We start from the raw sequence: 19,855 nt of genomic DNA, 5'->3' as shown, positions 1-19,855 counted from the left end.
CCAAACTGAACTGCACTTAGGGGCCAGGGGAAAAAGAAAGAGAAAGAAAGAAAACCATCCCCCATCTCCAGGAATGTGTGCACATTCAAAGAAGACAAACATGATTTTGTCTTTTGGAAAATGCAAGCATGCCAAGTACTTCTGCTGAGGGAAATAGTCATGTGTACAGTACCCACTTCACCTCTGCTTCACTTAAGTTCATTTTCTAAATGGGGTTCCCTATACCATAGCCAACAAGAAAACCGTCCCCATTTCCCAACACTAACGTTTTAATATGCATAAGCATATGCCTAATATTCCATGTGCATAATACTGAAGTGACCTGCACATTACAATATGGTCTCAAAATATATGGAAGCGGTATGCTTTATCACAGATCACTAGAGAAACTGATCATGAACATATGTATTTGTTATAATTGCAGTTAAAAGAAGAAGGTACATGAGTATTTCCTGAGAAAATAAGATCCAAAACTGTGGTTCATACTTTCTCTTGCTTCATTTTACAATCATTATTGCCTCCATTGATGAAATAATATGCTCAATCTTGCACAGGCAGAACCTGTGCTTTTCTGTTAGGCGTTATGAATGCTTACAGGTATTGCCAGGGTCCTACATGGGTGGTTGTATGTACAGATTCCTGTACCACAGGAAGGACACTGACTTCATAGAATCATAGAATCATAGAATCATTAAGGTTGGAAAAGACCTCTAAGGTCATCGAGTCCAACCGTCAACCCAACACCACCATGCCCACTAAACCATGTCCTTAAGCACCTCATCTACACGTCTTTTAAATACCTCCAGGGATGGGGACTCAACCACTTCCCTGGGCAGCCTGTTCCAATGTTTAACCACTCTTTCAGGAAAGAAATTTTTCCTCACGTCCAATCTAAACCTCCCCTGCCGCAACTTGAGGCCATTTCCTCTCGTCCTATCGCTAGTTATTTGGGAGAAGAGACCGACACCCACCTCGCTACAACCTCCTTTCAGGTAGTTGTAGAGTGCAATAAGGTCTCCCCTCAGCCTCCTTTTCTCCAGGCTAAAACTTCACCTCTGACTTCACCTCTGACTTCACCTCTGCTCTCTGCAGTCACAGATGTCACCTGCAAGGATCTCAGTGCAGGCTGGGTCTTAGGGGAACAACCGAGGTTCCACCATTGCTCAGGTACCTGTCTTTATGACGATGTTTGAAGGTCTCTGATAATGCTCAGAAATAAAATTCTAGAGGATGGGATTGTCATATCCAGGTTTTAAAACTGATAATCTTCTTTGTCACGATAGCGGTTTTGTGGGCACATCTTCTAAGCAACAGATGAAATAACTGCAGTGACATTTTAAGAGGATGCCCAACTGAAAACTATTAGTCCCTACTAGTAGTGGAAGTGTTTTAAAAAGTCAGAAAAATTGGCCATTCTTCTGCTATGGCAGAATGGCAAATGTCACTTGATGATGCTAGGTAACACTCTGCGGTCAGTTGTGCCTCCACATGAGTCCTGTGAGGGTCTTCTAACTTTCTTGGTAAGCTGCCTGCAGTACCAGATGGCCAAAAGAAAGAGTGAAAGGCTCCAGCCCCTCCACCACACACCAGTCGGTGCAGACAAGACAGGCTGGAGCAGAAGGTGAGCCGTGTCAGCAGAAGGCCTGCAGGAACTAACTTCTATCACAGATCAAGGCGAAAGCAGGGACTCAACACGTTCAGTCCCTGTGCTGTGCCCAGAGTACCACTGCTAACACACTACCCATTATCCGTTTTCCAGCCTCTATGGAAGCAGCAGCCTCCTTTTTTGCCACCGTATCCTCATATGGCTTTCTAACATCTCTGGTTCTCATTTGCTGAAGAAGCCCTTTAAATGTTACGAGAGAGCAGAATAACATCTATAACATTTTTATATCGAATCATATTGTCGTCCAAATAGGTTTACAATCCCAGACCTATATGCCAAGTTGTGTATTTGGGCTTCTTTTTTTTGCTTTTTTTGTGATGAGAAAACCTGGCTACATGGCATATTTTACTGACTGTTGTTTTTGCTGCTTTGTAGTTTTCTTTTCATCTGTCAAGAGGTTACATGACAGGATTTTTCGCCCTTGAATGTCATTTCAGTCTCACCTTTACTTCAGAAGAATATATGATTTTCTTTGTGCAAGAATCCAACACAAGCCCTTTATGAAACTCTTAGAAAAACATTCCTAGCTTTACCCAAACTCAAAATGTTGCCATGCACACCTCGTTCAGAAAAGAACAAATCCTGGCACTCCACCTCAGATGCACGCCTATGCAAGTTGGTGGGAGTTCCTCCATGCCAAGTCTCAGAATTTGACCCAAAGATCAGTCTTTATGGTTAAGACAAAAAAATCCACCAAACCCAGGAAATCTGTGGAACTGACTATGCTTAAACAGGTCTAACTATTGCTTGTCTACACTGCAGAAGTTCAGCACAATTTTTCACTGGTATGCCCGTATTGATGGCAAATCAGTTGCATTCTGCATTCAGATGCTCATGAACAAATTTGTACTAGCACAGCTACAGTGGCATAATGAAATCACTATTTTTTGTCTTTGTACTAGTTAAGAGGTCTGCATACTGGTTAAGAATACTTTCAGTTTAGCATCATTTATATTGGAACTGGTACTCCTTTGACAGTGTACTCTCAGTTAAACCAGAACAACTCAGTGGACACTATAAATGGACTCAGTAGACCCAACAGCATTCTCCAGCCTACAACAGGGACATCAGGACATCTGGAATCACAGAGTTTTTAAGAGCTTTGTTTCAGCAGAAATGAGTGTTTGTGAGAAACACTAAAGAGTTAGAATCACCATAGAAACAGGTAGATATAAGGTACAAAAGAATGGGACATAAGCCCCTGGGAGCTTGACCTGAGGAGAAACCTAGAAAGATAGTTTTCTCACTAAGAGCTGGAGAAGAGAGGCTTGAATTTCTAAATAAAAATTCTTCCTGTATACTGGAAAGGGAGACTTTATCTATTATTTATGAATAACAGGACTGCATGAAGAATATCTGGCTCTATCATCAGTTTCTGCTCCTCATGAAGCAGTTGAGAGACTACCAAATTTAGGCTAATTCATGTTATCAAAGAGAATGGACTCTTTCTTCCCCACTATTTAAATTTTCAACACAATTTTTTCATAATCTCAGTTCAGGCACTTCCTAAAGTCATTGATTTACCATCTGTAAATTTGGGATATTGGCTAGGGGGGAGTCAATAAGCAAGTATTGTGAAGTCAAAGGCTAGAAGAATGCTGCATATTATAAGTACTTGCACAGTCTGCCTACCTTTGGATTTCCAAGTGTTAAGTTAAACACCACAGTTGTCAATAAGTGGCAGAGAGTTGTCCTGGTGATGAATCAAAATTACAGTGGTAAGCACCTTGAGGCTACAACAATACAACTGTTCCTTGCCATTACACAGCCTATGTATAAAAAGAGCTGCTTTTCAAATGTTGCAAAATAGAAACACTGGCCTTATCTCCACGTATAAGAGGTCCCTAGGCAGAGCTCTTTCACTAAGATCATCTCATCCTTGAACTTCCAGATTTTTTTCCTTGTCTCCATCACTGGTAAGTGATGAAGTTTATAGTTTTCTCTGTACATAATAGATGCCAACACAGCCCTGGAGCTGGCTGGAAAAAAAGGATTGGAATTTTCAGTCTAATCTAGTATGTCGAATAGATCCTGTGCAATGTCTCAAGTGCCAGTGTTATACGCACATTTTGGTTTGGTCACTTGAGAAATGATTTAATATAAGCATACTTTGTAGAAGTTCACTTAGAAGAAGACAAAGTAATAGACAACTAGATCTTGTTATGGTGAGAGGTTTATATTTGCCTGCCTTAGTTTGGCCGAGTACAAAATTACAATGGGGAGTACCTCATGATTACAAAACCACTATTGCCATTGTTCAACTTTCTTCTATTACAGGAGAGTTTATTTTAAATGTTACACCGTCTAAACTTGGGTTCAAATTGGAACATAAACTGAAGATTTAAGTCTATCCACAGCGGCTATTTTCAGTTCTGGTGAGGCACAAAACGTCCAATGAGTACTAAGAGTTTACAAAGTGGTGTAACAACTGAGGGTCACAGGGCTATTAGTATTAACATTATTAGTATAAGTGTTGTTAATATACAACTTTAAAGTATAGAGCTCAAAGTCTTTCATGCAGCAGCTCAGGTTTGTACTGAAACTGAATGTTTCACATGCACCTTTTGTGTAATGCTTAGAGATTTTGGAACAGTTTATGGTATTTGGTTTCACACTGAAGCAATATTCCTCCCCCCTTTTAAAATAAGAAAGGATTTTTAAAATAAAGTGTCTTTCTGCATTGTTCAGTAAACCTGCTGGATGAGCTGTGACTCCATAAAGTTTAGGAACTCATTTATTGTGTTGGTAGATCAGACACTGCATTTATTCACACAGTGCATCTCTAAAACCTAGCTTTTATTAGAGCTGTGGGGAGGCCCAGTCTTTCTCCCTTCACTCGAGAAGGTGAAGCTCAAGAAGATAATTAACCATGAAACAATGAGGAGGCTTGCTGGGTAAGCACTAGTGTGAAAACAGTTACTCCTCACAAAAGAGGGGAAATTAGCTGGCTGGATAAAAAAGGAAGTGTCAGACTGGAAGACTGAAAGGACTGCCAGCATAAGTAGATAGCTCTATGCATCATTAATGCAATTTTTTTAACACTTAAACTTCACTGTTTTCTAAATTTAAATGCATTTAAATGCTGTGTGTTAGGGGAGATTATTATGCCATTTTAAAATAATTTCTCTTTAACTTTCCATTTTCACATTTCACCAGTTTTAGTCACCCTTCTCATGTATGAAAAAATCACTGCCTCTTACTATTGTATTCTTGTTTACAAAGCCAATGTAAACAGAGCATTCTAAAAAGATTCAGTTCACTCATTGTATTTTACAAGCCCATTATTTTACATTAATACAGATACTTCTATGAACAGAAAGTTTGTTTTGATTTTACTGTTTCACAGAGTAAAGACTTATGATGTGCGTTTCCTTTCAAAACTTCCTTCTACTCGAACAGTGCTCCCTGAAGCAGCCACATTTTTGGCAGAAATTCAGTTATATGCTATGCCAAAAGAAATAGAATAAACAAACACTGCTTAATGCAGCTGGCTAGGTAATTTACATATTACTGCACGCCAAACACGAAGACCTGAATATGGATTAGAGCTACAACGATGACATGAACGTCTTATATGTAAGGAGAAATGAAATTCAGATCATTGCTAACGATTTACATTTTATTATTTAATGTATATTATAGTACCTCAGACACATAAATGTATGCACATATTTAAATATTAAGTAGATGTATGTATTCTATTTTCTGTATATTAACAGAAAAATGTGCTACAAATATCTTGAAAAACTGTTAAGTGGCTACCTTCTTCAAAGTTTTGTTCTGGTGAAAGCAGACTACCTAAATGACCACATCCCAGTCTTTGGAAATAGTGAAAAAAACAAATACAATGAAAACTCTTTAGGCACTCCTTAAAAGTTCTTTGCTATACATAAAAATATAGTATAGGTAGGCCTTCAAATCTGCAAGTTCATGTGCTTTCAAAAAGCATCTGTCATTTTGGGTGAGATGAACAGTCCATTCAGCTGAGTCCATCTCCTGCAGTGGCCAGCAGTGAATGTTTATGGAAAAGTTAAAATATCCGCAAACACATAGAATGGTATAGAAGCTGCCATCCCAAATTTGAGAAGCCAGTCTGTGGGGACTTTCCGAGTTGGAATTTAATAAGCATTAATTGATGTCTCCTCCATTAATTTGTCTAATTACTTACTGAACTCATTTGTATTTTTGCTATCCACAACATCCTGTAGGAACAAGTTTCAATTTTATTATGAACTGAATGAAAAGACTATACCCTTTTGATTGTTGTACATCTCCTGCCTGATAATTTCATTGGGTACCTTTTACTTTGCTTGTTAAGAAAAAGAGTGAATAATTGTACCTTATTTATTTTCATGCATTTTTAAAATAGTTTTTTATTGTATTCCTGTCTGCTTACAGCTGATACAGCTCCTAGAACATCCTATAATATTGAACAATGAGGCACTGATTATGCATATATTTACTGAAGATCCTGCAAATACATTTCCATAATGGCTGGAGGATTGCAGCCCTATCATCCAATATGGAAGACCCTTGTAAGATGGAAATAACTGCTGTACAAGCTGTTAGAAAATAAGGTTTCTTCCTCTCTTTCTAAAAATTATTTTGTTTGAGAACTCTTGAAACAAAATATCAGAAAATTAGCTTCAATTACACTCACATACCATTCCTTGCAGAACTGGGGTCATTAGACATGCAGTGCAACAAGTCATTAAATTAATTAAAAAATCACAAGTTTGTGACTTGTCTATTTCCCTTAACTCTAATTTTTTAAACAATGCTGGCCTGAGTCATGATCTTATAACTAGTGGATATTAGGCATCTGAATAAAACACTGACTTCCTCCTGTAATCTGAACACAATGCACTGCAATGAGGGTTGCTATCTGCTGAGCGCTTTTAAATATCTGGCCCTATACTTAAGTGACTAAATAGGACGTGAGTTCTTTTGAAATAAGACCTCTGTCCTTGAAAATAAAAACCTAGCCATTTTTTCTTTTTTTTTTTTTTTTTAAATGAGTTATTTTTGCCATTTAAATGGCATTTGACACTTCTTTCGGCATCTGCATGCATTGGAAACATCAGATTTCCAATTTCTAAATATTGCCTATTTTCCTACTAAAACTGATTATTCCTGAGAATTTGCTTGAAGATTTTACAGATCTTACCATTCTAATGAACATTTCAGGAGCAGGGAATGTCTTTTTATCAAAGCTGTGGAAAGTGTTTTACTCACACTGTTTCAACCATTATTTAATTTGTAGCACAGAAGAAAAGATGAATAGATTGACAGATGGTTGGTAGAATATATGCCACCACACTATAAAGACCTAAACCTGCTACTGTGATGTTCACTTTTCCCATTATAAAGTTTTAAAGCTCACATTTCTAGATTTTACAGGATTGAATTCTGCTGTCCCAAAACCTGAATTTTTGTAATTACTTGATGAATATTTATTTTAAAGAATTGTGGCAAGTTGATTTACTAAGATTGTAGTTATCTATAAATGCAAAGAAATTAAGAATGTTAGATACACCACCAATGAGAGTCAAATGCTATTACCCATGAGAGATGGGACAGTGTTTTCATGATCATACGTTGAATTAGAGAGCCGTGTGATAAACTGGCATTTTGAAGGCATTCTAAATCTCTTGAGGGTTTGTAAACACCACCCATTTAAAAAAAACAGATCAGCAGAGAAGCATTACCAACTTTCTACCAGCTATGAAATTCCCTCACCCAACTCCAAAACAGCACCAGTCTGAAACAGTCGCCAGTAGATAGCTGAGAAACAGAAGTATCTTCCGGCCGCACGGATGAACACAGAAGCTTTGTATATCCCCAAAAGAAAAGATTTCCAGCCTCTTACTGGGTAACACAGCACCACTGACCAGCCTTGAAAGTTCCTGAGATGCAACAGTTTAGTGTCTAAGAAACTTTAAAATACGTCGATTTTCCCTCTCTCTGAATTTATACATTTGAACAGAATAAAACTGCATTAACCAGAAAAGAAATACAAAAGAAGTCCAAAGAAGTAATCCTTTTTAAATGTAAATATATAGAGATGTATATACAAAACTTTGTGGCACTGAGCCAGCAAGTTTATGTAATTCTTCCCCTAATATAATAGAGCACAAAAAAATTCAAAGTATCTGTGACTTAAAGAGAAGACTTGTCAGTCACTGAAACAGACTGCTCACAGGATACTACTAAAAAACGTTACTACAGACGCAGTATTTTATACCCAATTCAGACACTATGCTTTGAGCTAATTATAACACCAGGAACCTAGTCCTGTAACACTGTGATCATGATATTTTCTGCTTTGAATACCTGAAGTCAGTTTTTTGCTGTAGTAAGAGCTGTGGACAGTAGTTATACACGATCAAGCAACCATGTTTGGTTTAAAAATACTACTGGGAAATATATGTTTTATTTATTTTGCTTTTGTAGCCTTTTTGTTTAAAACCATGATCAGCCATTATGAAGCATTCCCAGTTTCATAAAGAAACCTGTCTTCTAAAAAAGCAAGTAAATTTCAAATACTGCACAGAAATGTTGTGTGCTTTGTCAAGAAAAAAAAAATCAAAGGGGTCTTGGGGTAATTAAGTATTGCAGCGATTGATTTTCTCATTAAAATAACTCTTTACTTTTAATGTAATTTCATTTATCTTCCTCTGCTCATGCCAACAACAAAAAAGTAACTTTCACCTCTCATGTTACAAAGTTTACTGGGTACCCTGGAAAGGGCAAAGAAACTAAATGCATCTGAAGAATTAGCAGGGAGTCACAGAAGAGAAACATGCATCTCAAAGAAGTATATTCATTCCAGTTGAGGTGGATGGTGATCTGTCGTGGTTTAACCTCTGTCGGCAACTGAGCACCACACAGCCGCTTGCTCACTCCCCCCCCCGCCCCCTCCCGGTGGGATGGGGGAGAGAATTGGAAGAGTAGAAGTGAGAAAAACTCATGGGTTGAGATAAAAACAGTTTAATAATGGAAATAAAATAACAATAACAATAATAATAATGTAATAATAACAATAATACACAAAGCAGGTGATGCACAGTGCAATTGCTCACCACCCGCTGACCAATGCCCAGCCAGTCCCCCAGCAGCGGCCCCCCCGGCCAGCTTTCCCCCAGTTTATGTACTGAGCATGATGTCACACGGTATGGAATGTCCCTTTGGCCAGTTGGGGTCAGCTGTCCTGGCTGTGCCCCCTCCCAGCTTCTTGTGCACCTCCAGCCTTCTCAGTCGGTAGAGCATGGGAAGCTGAAAAGTCCTTGACTAGTGTAAGCACTGCTTAGCAACAGCTAAAATATCGGTGTGTTATCAACATTGTTCTCACCCTAAATCCAAAACACAGCACTGTACCAGCTTACTAGGAAGGAAATTAACTCTATCCCCGCTGAAACCAGGACATAATCGAAACCTGCTACTGTAGGATTGTGGTTGAACAAGCTGCAAGAAATATTTTTATAGGTTTCATTATACTGGAAACTACAAATTCATATGTAATCGACACCATCAACATTAGCAGGAAATGTTGTATGTCTGGAAATTTCAGTGCAGAGAAAAGGATTGAAAGAGCAAGAATGCTGAACTACTCTTTCTGTTTCAGGTGGTTCACCTTATGGAGCACTGGAAGAGGCTCCACAGGAAAGCCATTCCTAGCATTGACCGCACTGAAACTGTGAAGAGTTTCATAGAAAGTCTTCATGAAACACATGAAGACTTTCTATGCAGTGCTCCCTTTTCATTAACAGAAAAGAACAAAGGTCACACAAGCGACAAGGTAGAATTGGTGAGTACATTTGCTCTCAACCTTAACTGTTCAGCCTACTCCCAAATCACCTTCTGGGACTCTAGAGAAAGTTAGGAGTATGTACCTTTACTTTCCATCCTCTCCAGGGGGAGAGCTCAGGCTTACTATGGCCTGCTTTAGTCTCTGGAGTCTGGATTAACCATTAGCATCTCCGTGCCTAATCCAACCAACAACCAAAGAGTCCCACAAAGTGATTAAAATCAGAGCAACAGCCAAAAGTGACTTGGTGGCAGTGAGCTCAGATGATCACCTCTGAGGGTCTGCTCTCTCAGTGGACTGGAATTTGTTCTGGTTTCGCTGGGGTTATGAATTTGAATATACCCATTGGGCTTTCTATCATTTTACAAAGCCATGGCAAAACATGACAACATCTGCCAGAGGTGAGGGAAACAGATGAACAATTTAGCAGATTGGTAATGTTGCATGAAGTATTTAATCTCTGGATTGTTGCCCTAAACTGTTAGTTAGTTGTGACAGAAAGTTTTGCAGTCTGTGAGGATGGAGAAGAGACCTCTGTGGAAAGACTTAAATGTATTCTTTTTTTCTTTCTATTCACTCTGAAAAGCTACCGCTGCAGGTGACCACTCAGGAGATTTTCTCAAGAATATAACACAGTATGTATCTGAATTTTTAATTAATTTTGACTAAACTCCACTGAGTCTGCAATTTTGTACCAAGATCTGCTCAAGAATGATTTTACCAGTTTTAGTTTTGCCAGATCATCCAGACTCTGCATACTGCCATGATGGCTGCCATCATAACTATGTCTGGTCTTCAAGAAAATTATGAGAAATACAGAATTGCTTGCAAGAATGTGGGGCATATCACCTATCTTCAATTAAAGTCCAAGAAAAATTTAGACCTATGTTCACCATTTATGTAACTTTCTTTTAGATCCTACAGATAATTATTCCATGTCACAAATCAGGCATGCAGTGCAACCCAGAAGCTCAAAAACACACGCACCTCAAGTACAAGGATGGTGCATCACATCACAGACTCTACAATCAAATATCCATTCACTTAAAAAATACATATTTTAAGGAAGTGCCAAAGTGAGCAGTCTTCAGCGTTGAAATATGAGTAAAACTATGACTGACAGAAACAAATACAAGCAATCAAGATTGTACTGTCATACGCTACACTATGAAGAGGTCCAATATCAAAACAAAAATGACTTGTGATAGATAATGAAAAGAACAATTTGTAAAGGTTCAAACATAAGTCATTAAATAATTACTTTGGAGGGCTAGGTCATGTAATAGGTGTTCCGCACTTTACAACACGTAGCGTGCCCTCCTCAGCCAATTAAGTTAATCATCACTCAGTACTTTGTTGTATTAGGCACTTCTGATGAACTTTTAAATTTTAGGCAAGATCTTTAGCTAGATCCCACCTTACAAAATAACGGCTTGTGATAAAATAAGAATCTTTCAGAAACGAAGTTTTTGTTTAGTGAAGCTATCCAACAAATAACTGAACAATGACAAATTCATTTTTTACCTCTGAAGGCAGTTTTTTTGTTGTTTGGTTTTTTTAAGCTTAGAACAAGTGTCAGTCCATGGCTTGACAAAATATTGCACCAGTGAATTAAATATAGAGAAGGGGAGACACCATGCCTAGCATTATTAAAAACTGTTTTCTTTTCCAGAAAGCATCACAGAAACAGATAAATAGACAAAAGGGATAAAGATACCAGATCAGAAGCAATATAGTATTTTTAAACAACTTGTTTTTCAAAGTGCATTATAAAGAATGAAACCAAGAGGAAGTTGGAAAAAATCCTAAAGAGAGCTTTAAGGAGGCTCTTTACCTCCTAAGAAACAAGCTTGTAGAAAAGAGAGGTGCTTTTTTTTTTTTTTAAGTGAGCTGTCTCACCATTGCAGATTTTCCCAAGTCCTTACAACTCTAATTAAAATGTGGTAATTGGTTATGTTACCTCAATTACCATGATGCATGGACATTCATGCAAAGCGACACCAATTGAATCCCTTGGGTGTTATACCCCAAGGCCACACCATTTATTGTGGCCTTATTATTTTCAATTATGTGGCTGGATGTACAGCATACTTTCAAGCCAATACAGATGGGGGGTTTGCTGGACATACAGTGTAGTGTACACACGGGATGACTCAGGAGAACAAGAGAAATAAATTCATTATTTTTTTCATGAAGCATAGTAGTGAACTCAGCGATCAGACAAATGAATATTTCATACATTTTCGGGACAATGTGAGAATTACAGCACCTTAACCCAAATTGCCTTAGCTCAAAATCTGCATTTTAAAAGCATGATTAATACTGTCCCTTCAATAATTAGCCCTCTCTGTTGAATAAGAGAAGAGATTGTCTGCTCCATAAAACAGATATGTTCCTCATTCAATGAATGAGCAGTCTGGAGAAAAAGCAGTTTCTCCAGTCACCAAAAAGGCAGGAATATTGAATTGCAACTTAAGAAGTAAAATCCATTAGAAACCACAGTTTTGTCTCTCTCTCAGCCATAGCAGTACAAGTTTTATATACTCCAGTACTGGTAAAACAGTCCCAGAAAAGTGAATTTCCATGGTCACCTCATTGTAGCTTTCTATACAGAGACATCTCTGACCTGGACAGGACGTCCCCAAACTGTGAACATCTGTAGCTGCTGGAATAATCCACTGAGGCTAAACACATAACTTACATTGGGTATACCACTGGTTGAGCAAAAGATCAAAAAAACCTGCATAAAACAACGTACATATTCCCCCTTTGACTTAACTGTTGTAAACTTGTGGGCATGACCATGACTGAGTCTGTCCCAAATCCTTTTTTAACTGTTCAGTCTTTCAAGTAGACTAGACCCTCTAAAAGAAAGTGCATAGTGAGTTAAAGCTTCTCCAGCTGTTGAGCAGGAATTTTAGATGGCAATTTTGGGTTTAGTTGACTAAAGATTGTTGCTATTGCTGTTGCAATTGCCAGACAGACTCCTTTTTCTTTTAAGACGATTGCCAGCAGGGTCTTGTTAGGCAAACTATAAGGCATCTGTGTAATTCTGAAGCTAAAATTTAGGTGACATATAACATTATATCAGCAAACTATGGAATGATAAATCTGGGGGAAAAGAATTTACCACAAAAAAACAGATGGGGGAAATAAAAACCTCTTTTGCTAAAACAGATTAGGACTGCTTCCAGTAACAGACAAGTGTCCTACTGTTTTTTAAAAGTAATCTTTGTCTTTTTCATTGTATGAATACTTCATTCTTTATAGCTAGATTAACCTACTGAATCTAACTACATTTCATCCTTCTGGAGTGATTCTTATTGATAATTTCACATTCTAGATATAACTTTTGGTTTATGAGAAGGACATCTTTTACCAGACTTTAGATGTTTGTTATACATATTAATATCTTCTTGTTATTTGTAAATTTATGGTGCCCGCTATTGCAAAAGTTGAGCAAAATTAAACGCTGCTGAAAACCATCAATGAAGGCAAACAATTCAAAAGAAACCTAAAAGCCTTTTGTGGTTAATTCCAGCATACCGCTGTAATGCTATAAGTGGCCCAGATAAGTGACTGAATATAGCAAGGGGCAGAAACAGGACAAAGGAAGATCCCAGTACACAAATTAAGAAGACAGTAGAAGATGCAAGTGACTCTTGTACTTATATGAGGCAATATAATCATTTGGGCTATCTTCTTTACTGTCAGCAAGTCAGATGCCATGAATGAGTCAGATGCCATCAGGGTATAAAACCATCTCATTTGTTTTCATAAATTACAGTATTTTGTGGGCAACCACAAATAAAGACTTGTTACCAAGGGATACTGTTTATGTGCCAAGACTGGCACACCATCAAATACAGAGATAGGGAAGCAGAAGAAACAGTCCTGGTACCTACCCAAGAAATGACTACACAGGAACTGAGTGAAAAGGAAGGCTAGAATGTGCCAACTCAGGCCAGGGAAGACAAAGAAACCTGAATCCTGCAGTGGCTGGGGCATCTTTAAATGTTGAGAATACAGACAGTTTTAGCAACATGAGAAACTTGTAGATACTGACATACTTCAAAGAATCATATTATTATAAACAAGCGTAGGATGAGAGGTTCCAAAACAAAACAGCCCACAGTGAAAATTAGATGAGCATCGTGATAGCTCTAAATTTCTCAGCGGAAAGAGTGGTACACCCCCTGCCCGGTGAAAGTCAACTCAGCCCAGCAAATAACTCCAGACTACCTCAGGCCAAGTGGGAACAAAGCAGCACGCACCTTGTGAAGTTCCAAGCATCCGGATATCAAGCAAGGTGCAGTGCTCATACCCTCACTATGCCTCAATTCCTGATCGGTTGCAATCCCAAACAGAAACACGAGACTTCGCTCCTGCTGCAAAAGCAGCACCAAGCACTAATTAGCTCATAACAGTTTATTTAGAGTAACTGCAGCTACAAACAGCAAACTGATTCCACATGGCAGCCCACATGCAAAAGGAGATAATGTGCTTTCACTACAGTAACTTGGACCTCTGTTCAGCACTCTCTAAGCTATCTCACAAATGCAACTTGTTTCTTTTCCAAGTTCAATAGAAGATATATATTTACTACAACAAAATGATGTTTTGTAGATGAAAAAGGCAGTTCACCATCTTTGTGGTACTTCAACTTTTAGAGAAATACAGTAGAAAACCAGTCCAATCTCTCTTGGGCAGTTATAGACCTAACAGATACTCAGCCTCTAGCAAATAAAATTCAGGATTCTGAGAACGATTTTTTGGTTTGGCTGTTGCCTAATACTGCATATGCTTGTTCTTGAAGCTCCAAAATTCAACCGTTTTTTCTACTGTTGGTCAGCTCATTAAACATTTTGTGTAGCACTAACCAACAGTTTACTAGAGCTACTGATGTAATATATTACTAATATGACTAAAAATATTCTGAAGATGGAACTACCACAAAAATATAACCAGCATTTCTCAAGAGAATTAAAAAGCTTTACTATTACATTTTCTTTCCTTGTTTAACAATCTTTTCTATTCCTCAGTCTCATATTTATCTTCTAACCCATTCACTTACCCACACTGCTGACTTCTGTTCTCATTTCTTGCTCTGCCAGATTCATTACCATCAAAACTCAAGAATGTTGTCCTCTCTGCCACTGGTGAGGTGGCATTTGTCTTCCTTTATTTCTTGACTTTCTTCTCATTTAAATGTGAATGTATTTAAAACTCCTACCTCCAGTTTCTATTCAGCTTCATTCTGGATCCTCACTAATTTTGTTTCTTCCTTTAATTCCACTGAAATTTCTGTAACATTTTCTCATGACCTTTATTTTACCAGCTTCTGTTTTACTTTTGACTCCACTTGATCAGATTCTCAGCAAACTACTGCCTTGGATTTTTCTGTTCTCTAGAGTCTTTTTCTACCTTCTCCGTGTTTTTTTGCTAATCGTACTTCCTTCATCGTCTGCTTTATGCTGGACTTGAACAAGCCTTTTTCTTTACCTGCTTCCTTTTCTCCTTTTTAGATGATAATATACATTCAGATACCTGCAGTTCCCATCTCTGGACTGAGGGCTCAGGTAAACTCCTTTGCATCTAACCCTGTTCTTCTACCTGTCTGTTAAATATCTCCTTCTTAATGTCCATTAACATAAACTAAGCACAGACAAAATGGAACTCTTGCCCTGTCCTCCCCAAATCTCCTCTTTTCTTCATGCTCTGTCAACATGATTGTTCTCCCTCTGGTAATCTACATCAGCTGTGACATCTACAGCTCTCACTAGCTCTATGAGAAGAATCTTAGCATCATTAAGATTTGACCTTTTTCTGCTGGTCATATAGTGAAAGCTCTTAGTTGATTTCCCTGGTTGTTTCCAATAGCATTCCTCTTCAGTTGATACTTCTCTCTCTGCACATAGATGTATAAGGAAAGGCTGAAAAATAATCTTTTATTTTCTCTATGCCCTTGTACGATCACGTGTAGCTTCATCATTTTTACACTTCTTCCAACCAGATCAAATTTTTGAGGGCTTAACTGTCTCTCCCCAATTATCTGCACTTCTTACATTGTCAGTTGACTACTCCCATGCTTATAACAGCAATGTTGACACTCCATCTGCTTTTCAATGATGTTTTCCTTCCATGTTGCCTCATACAGAGACACGCCCCTTTTGACTTGGCCTGAAAGTCTATTAAAACCTTGTTCCTTCCTCAGATCCCTTTTCTGTCTCAATACCTAAAGCAAAGCAACCAATAAACCAAACAGGCAGAGGAGCACTCCTACTTTATAACATTTGATAAAGGTAAGCAGGCAACAGATTATTATTACCTTCAACGGTGCACTTCTCCACAGCATCCTCCTCACTAACTCACCATTTCTTGGCCCTAATACTAATAGTATTTTCACTCAGGAACTGCTAGTTGTCCTGGTTTCGGCAGGGATAGAGTTAATTTCCTTCCTAGTAGCTGGTACAGTGCTGTGTTTTGGATGTGGGATGAGAACAATGTTGATAACACACCAATGTTTTAGCTGTTGCTACGTAGTGCTTACACTAGTCAAGGACTTTTCAGCTTCCCATGCTCTACCGACTGAGAAGGCTGGAGGTGCACAAGAAGCTGGGAGGGGGCACAGCCAGGACAGCTGACCCCAACTGGCCAAAGGGACATTCCATACCATGTGACGTCATGCTCAGTACATAAACTGGGGGAAAGCTGGCCAGGGGGCCCGCTGCTGGGGGACTGGCTGGGCATCGGTTGGCAGGTGGTGAGCAATTGTATTGCGCATCATTTGCTTTGTATATTATTATTATTATTACATTATTGTTATTGTTATTTTATTTCCATTATTAAACTGTTTTTATCTCAACCCATGAGTTTTTCTCACTTCTACTCTTCCAATTCTCTCCCCCATCCCACCGGGCTGTGTGGTGCTCAGTTGCCGACTGACTGAGGTTAAACCACAACACTAGTGTTCCTGAACAATGTCTTGCATATCTTCATACTACATTACTGCAACTGATCAAGAGAATTACAGCTTCTGTTATTTTTGTAAAGGAACTTTGACAAAAAGAAGTCAAAAGTAGTATTTCACTGTTAGTCAGATAATTGTTAGGAAGCATGTAAATGTCAAGCACTTTTTCCTTTAATTTGCTTGATATAATCCTAAAGAATTAGGTAAGCTAAATATATGTCACTTGTTCTCAAATCTCATCAAGGCTCTTCAGTGTATGCACTACATAGGGTTATCATTGCTGTCAATGTAGCTGCAGTATACAGACTTCAGCATTATGGTAGTAGCACATAACATCCTGAGCCAATTCATCCATTACAGTCAATGGTGTTACAGTAGGGATTATTTTGTTCCCCCATGGTTTATTGTTTAAATGTAGATACTGCTTTGTAATATAGTTTTATGCTGTAGAAAACCTGTCTAATTTATGCCACTTAACGGATGGTTTAAGCAGAGTGCTGTTTTGCCTCTTAGGAATCATTTCCCTGAGATAAAAGCAAATTAATGCATTTTACTTATATTCAAATAGCACAGAATTGTATATTAATCACATACCCATGGCATTCTATGTGAAATACACATCTACTGCTGGGATGCTAATTAAAACCAGTCTTACTTACACAGAAAATACTTTTTCTGAAATATATTTACAATCAGTGAAATATGTCTCTGAGCCCAGTTCTGTTAGGTACTGAGCAACATGGCAACAGGAGAAGATTGTTTTCATTACTTGACAGGATCAGATGTGATGAGATTAAATATCCAGCAGACAGAACATGTATATTGTGAGTTTATCTTATTAATCAGTTTTGTCCATAGAATACAATGCTTTGTGAAAAACTAAAGCTTCACTTGTTGGCAGTAAATACTAAGAATAGCATCTTCAGTCAGAAGAAAACACTCTGAGATGAATGTTTGTTTTGCACTGAAAAAGTGTCTCTCATGAAGAACGAAACCACATGAGATCTTTTTAAAGCAAGCGTCACTCACCGAGTCTTTTTCCAATCTCTTCTGTAGCCTTGTTTGCCACTGGACAGCTTGCATGACAATGGCTTCCCACCTCCTCTCAAGGTTTACAATTATCAGCTGCATGGATTGGTGATCTGCATTTAGGTTGCAGGTCTCCTGGTCATCCAGGAGGTGCTGGCATAATCGCAGCACAGAGGCTACCCCACGACGTCTCTGTTTGATCTCACAGCATAGAGACTGCAGGACAGACAAACAACAGATGTCAGTGTGGAATATTTTGCAAATTAAAACATTAACTATTATCTGATATTTAATGGAGCCCAATTTCTGTCTTACAATAGTTTTTTCAGCTCTTCCATAAATTCCCATACTTAGTGTCAAAGCTTAATGTTTTATTTTCAGATAAACAGAGTCTTAATCGTAATAGCACAGAAGGAATAAAGTTACTTTCAGTCTCCTTCAAACAAATGCCATACATAGCTAACTGTCTCAATAATGTTGAAAGTTTTATGGTGTAGACTGGTTTATTCTTCCTTTTTCTTCGTTCAACTGGGACACATCTGAAATGAGTTACCCTGACAATAATCAGCTTCAGAAATTCTTCAGAAAAAAATGGGGGAAAAATTGTATTCATGCAATGAGAATATATATATATTTAGAAAAAACAATAGAAATTATGGGTCATAGGTACCCTGTCAGAGGAGAAACCTTAAAGAAGGAGAAAATTCAGTATAAAATTCTTTACGGATGTTTTTTGTTATCATAAAATATTTTCAGGGTAGTTCCATATTCAAGTAAACGTAGGAATACTATGATAACTGTACCCTTCTTAAAGATGAGTTATTCACTGCATTTATTTCATCATACCGATTCCAGTGCTACCAAGAATGCAGTCTGACGTGAACTGCATGATGGGAGACAATCGCTAAGCCCTAGTATTGCTGAATATTGATGGGAGCCAGGATATCTTGGTTCTACGCCAGAAAACTAAGTAACTACACCGAGAATCTCATTGAATAGCAGTATAAATAGTGCATCCTGCACGCCAAAACTAAAGAGAGATCTACCATCCGGAAGCAGGTAATGGCATGGGGTGCTTTCGAGCATGGTTTTATCCACAACCACACTCTACCGTCATTCAAGTTCAAATCAGGATTTTATTAACTCATAATGTGTTTTAATAATAATATCTATGAAGCTGGGGTACACAAGGCACAAATGCATCTGTGGATGACTGCTTCAGCCCAGCTTCTGAGACCCTATACTTTTATAGTATTGCATGGTTCAAGTATGCAACTATTATCGTAGGCCTGTGCTACTCCTGAATTTAACAGGACTGTGTTCCACACGTGGGAGCTTTCCAGACAATTTAAATTGTAACTTGCCAACATCTGTTTCCCTTTGTGGGATGCCACGGATGAAAGTGCATGACCCCATGAGAAAATCTGAACTATCACCTTTTTTGAAGACAGGGTATTTGCCTTTAAGCTTCCAGTTAATCATAATAAGCAAACAAAAAAAGCCACCGCATCTCTCAAAGCTGTTCACAAGTGTTAACTGATAAAAAATCAGGACCTGCCCTCCTGAATTTTATTAGCAAAACAATAACATTCTATAGAAAGTGAATTCAGGTTCCAGATTTTCATATCACTTTTTCCTTAAAAATTGGGATTTATACTTAGAAATGTTGTACCTCAAAGGATTATTTTGCTGCTGGAAGTATGTGCTTGATCAATAATACTAAGCTGAAAGTCTGAAGCAAAACATCGGTATACACATCTAAAAATATATACCTTTTCTTTGCCTATGGATAGTGTGCAAGCGATTTTTTTTATTCAAAGCCTTCAAGAGAAATGATGATTAAACCCACAAACATAGCTGAATTACTAATCTACTTTCACTGGCACAATTGGGCCGTTCTAACAGTTAACAGATTGCTTATTAATCAACAAGGGTAAACAAGACAATGCAATCTCATTTAAAGTGGAAGTTTTAATGCCTAAAAGTATTTGTGTTCAAAATGTTAATCCTGATAAGGCTTCATTAGAAGACGTCTTAAAATGATTAAGTACATTTCATTGTAAAGTACACTGAGCAGTATATCAGCAGGTGGACATTTCATACAGATGTTCCACTTATTGATATAATGCATTCTATAGCTATTTAAATTACCCTAACTCTGTAATAGCTAGAATTCTATTACTTCTATAATGAGAGAACCCTGTACCTTTAATACTTCTGAATTTTAAATAAGGTGAATGACAAATTCCCAAACCACTATTTATGGCAAAATATGACCAGGAATTTTATTATTCAATTTATACCAGAGCTGCATTTTCACTTATGTTTCCTGAACTTGCCCTTATTTATTTTCCTAGAGTTCATTACTAGTTGCCTACATAGT

General features: G+C 38.0%; 1 protein-coding gene across 4 annotated transcripts in view; it reads right to left on the bottom strand.

The window, feature by feature from the left end:
- The window catches only part of AKAP6 (A-kinase anchoring protein 6), a 293,258-nt gene that overhangs the window by 15,346 nt on the left and 258,057 nt on the right, over positions 1 to 19,855 (bottom strand). For all 4 annotated transcript variants that reach the window (XM_076345005.1, XM_076345008.1, XM_076345007.1 and 1 more), the window contains exon 12: positions 17,473 to 17,688. In XM_076345005.1, coding sequence (XP_076201120.1) covers positions 17,473 to 17,688 — 216 coding nt within the window. The remainder of the gene's footprint in view (positions 1 to 17,472; positions 17,689 to 19,855) is intronic.

Source organism: Aptenodytes patagonicus, chromosome 7 (assembly GCF_965638725.1).
Source record: "Aptenodytes patagonicus chromosome 7, bAptPat1.pri.cur, whole genome shotgun sequence".
In the NCBI taxonomy this organism is placed as follows: domain Eukaryota; kingdom Metazoa; phylum Chordata; class Aves; order Sphenisciformes; family Spheniscidae; genus Aptenodytes; species Aptenodytes patagonicus.
The sequence above is the reverse complement of the archived record's forward strand: the minus strand, read 5'-3'. Positions and strand labels throughout refer to the sequence as shown.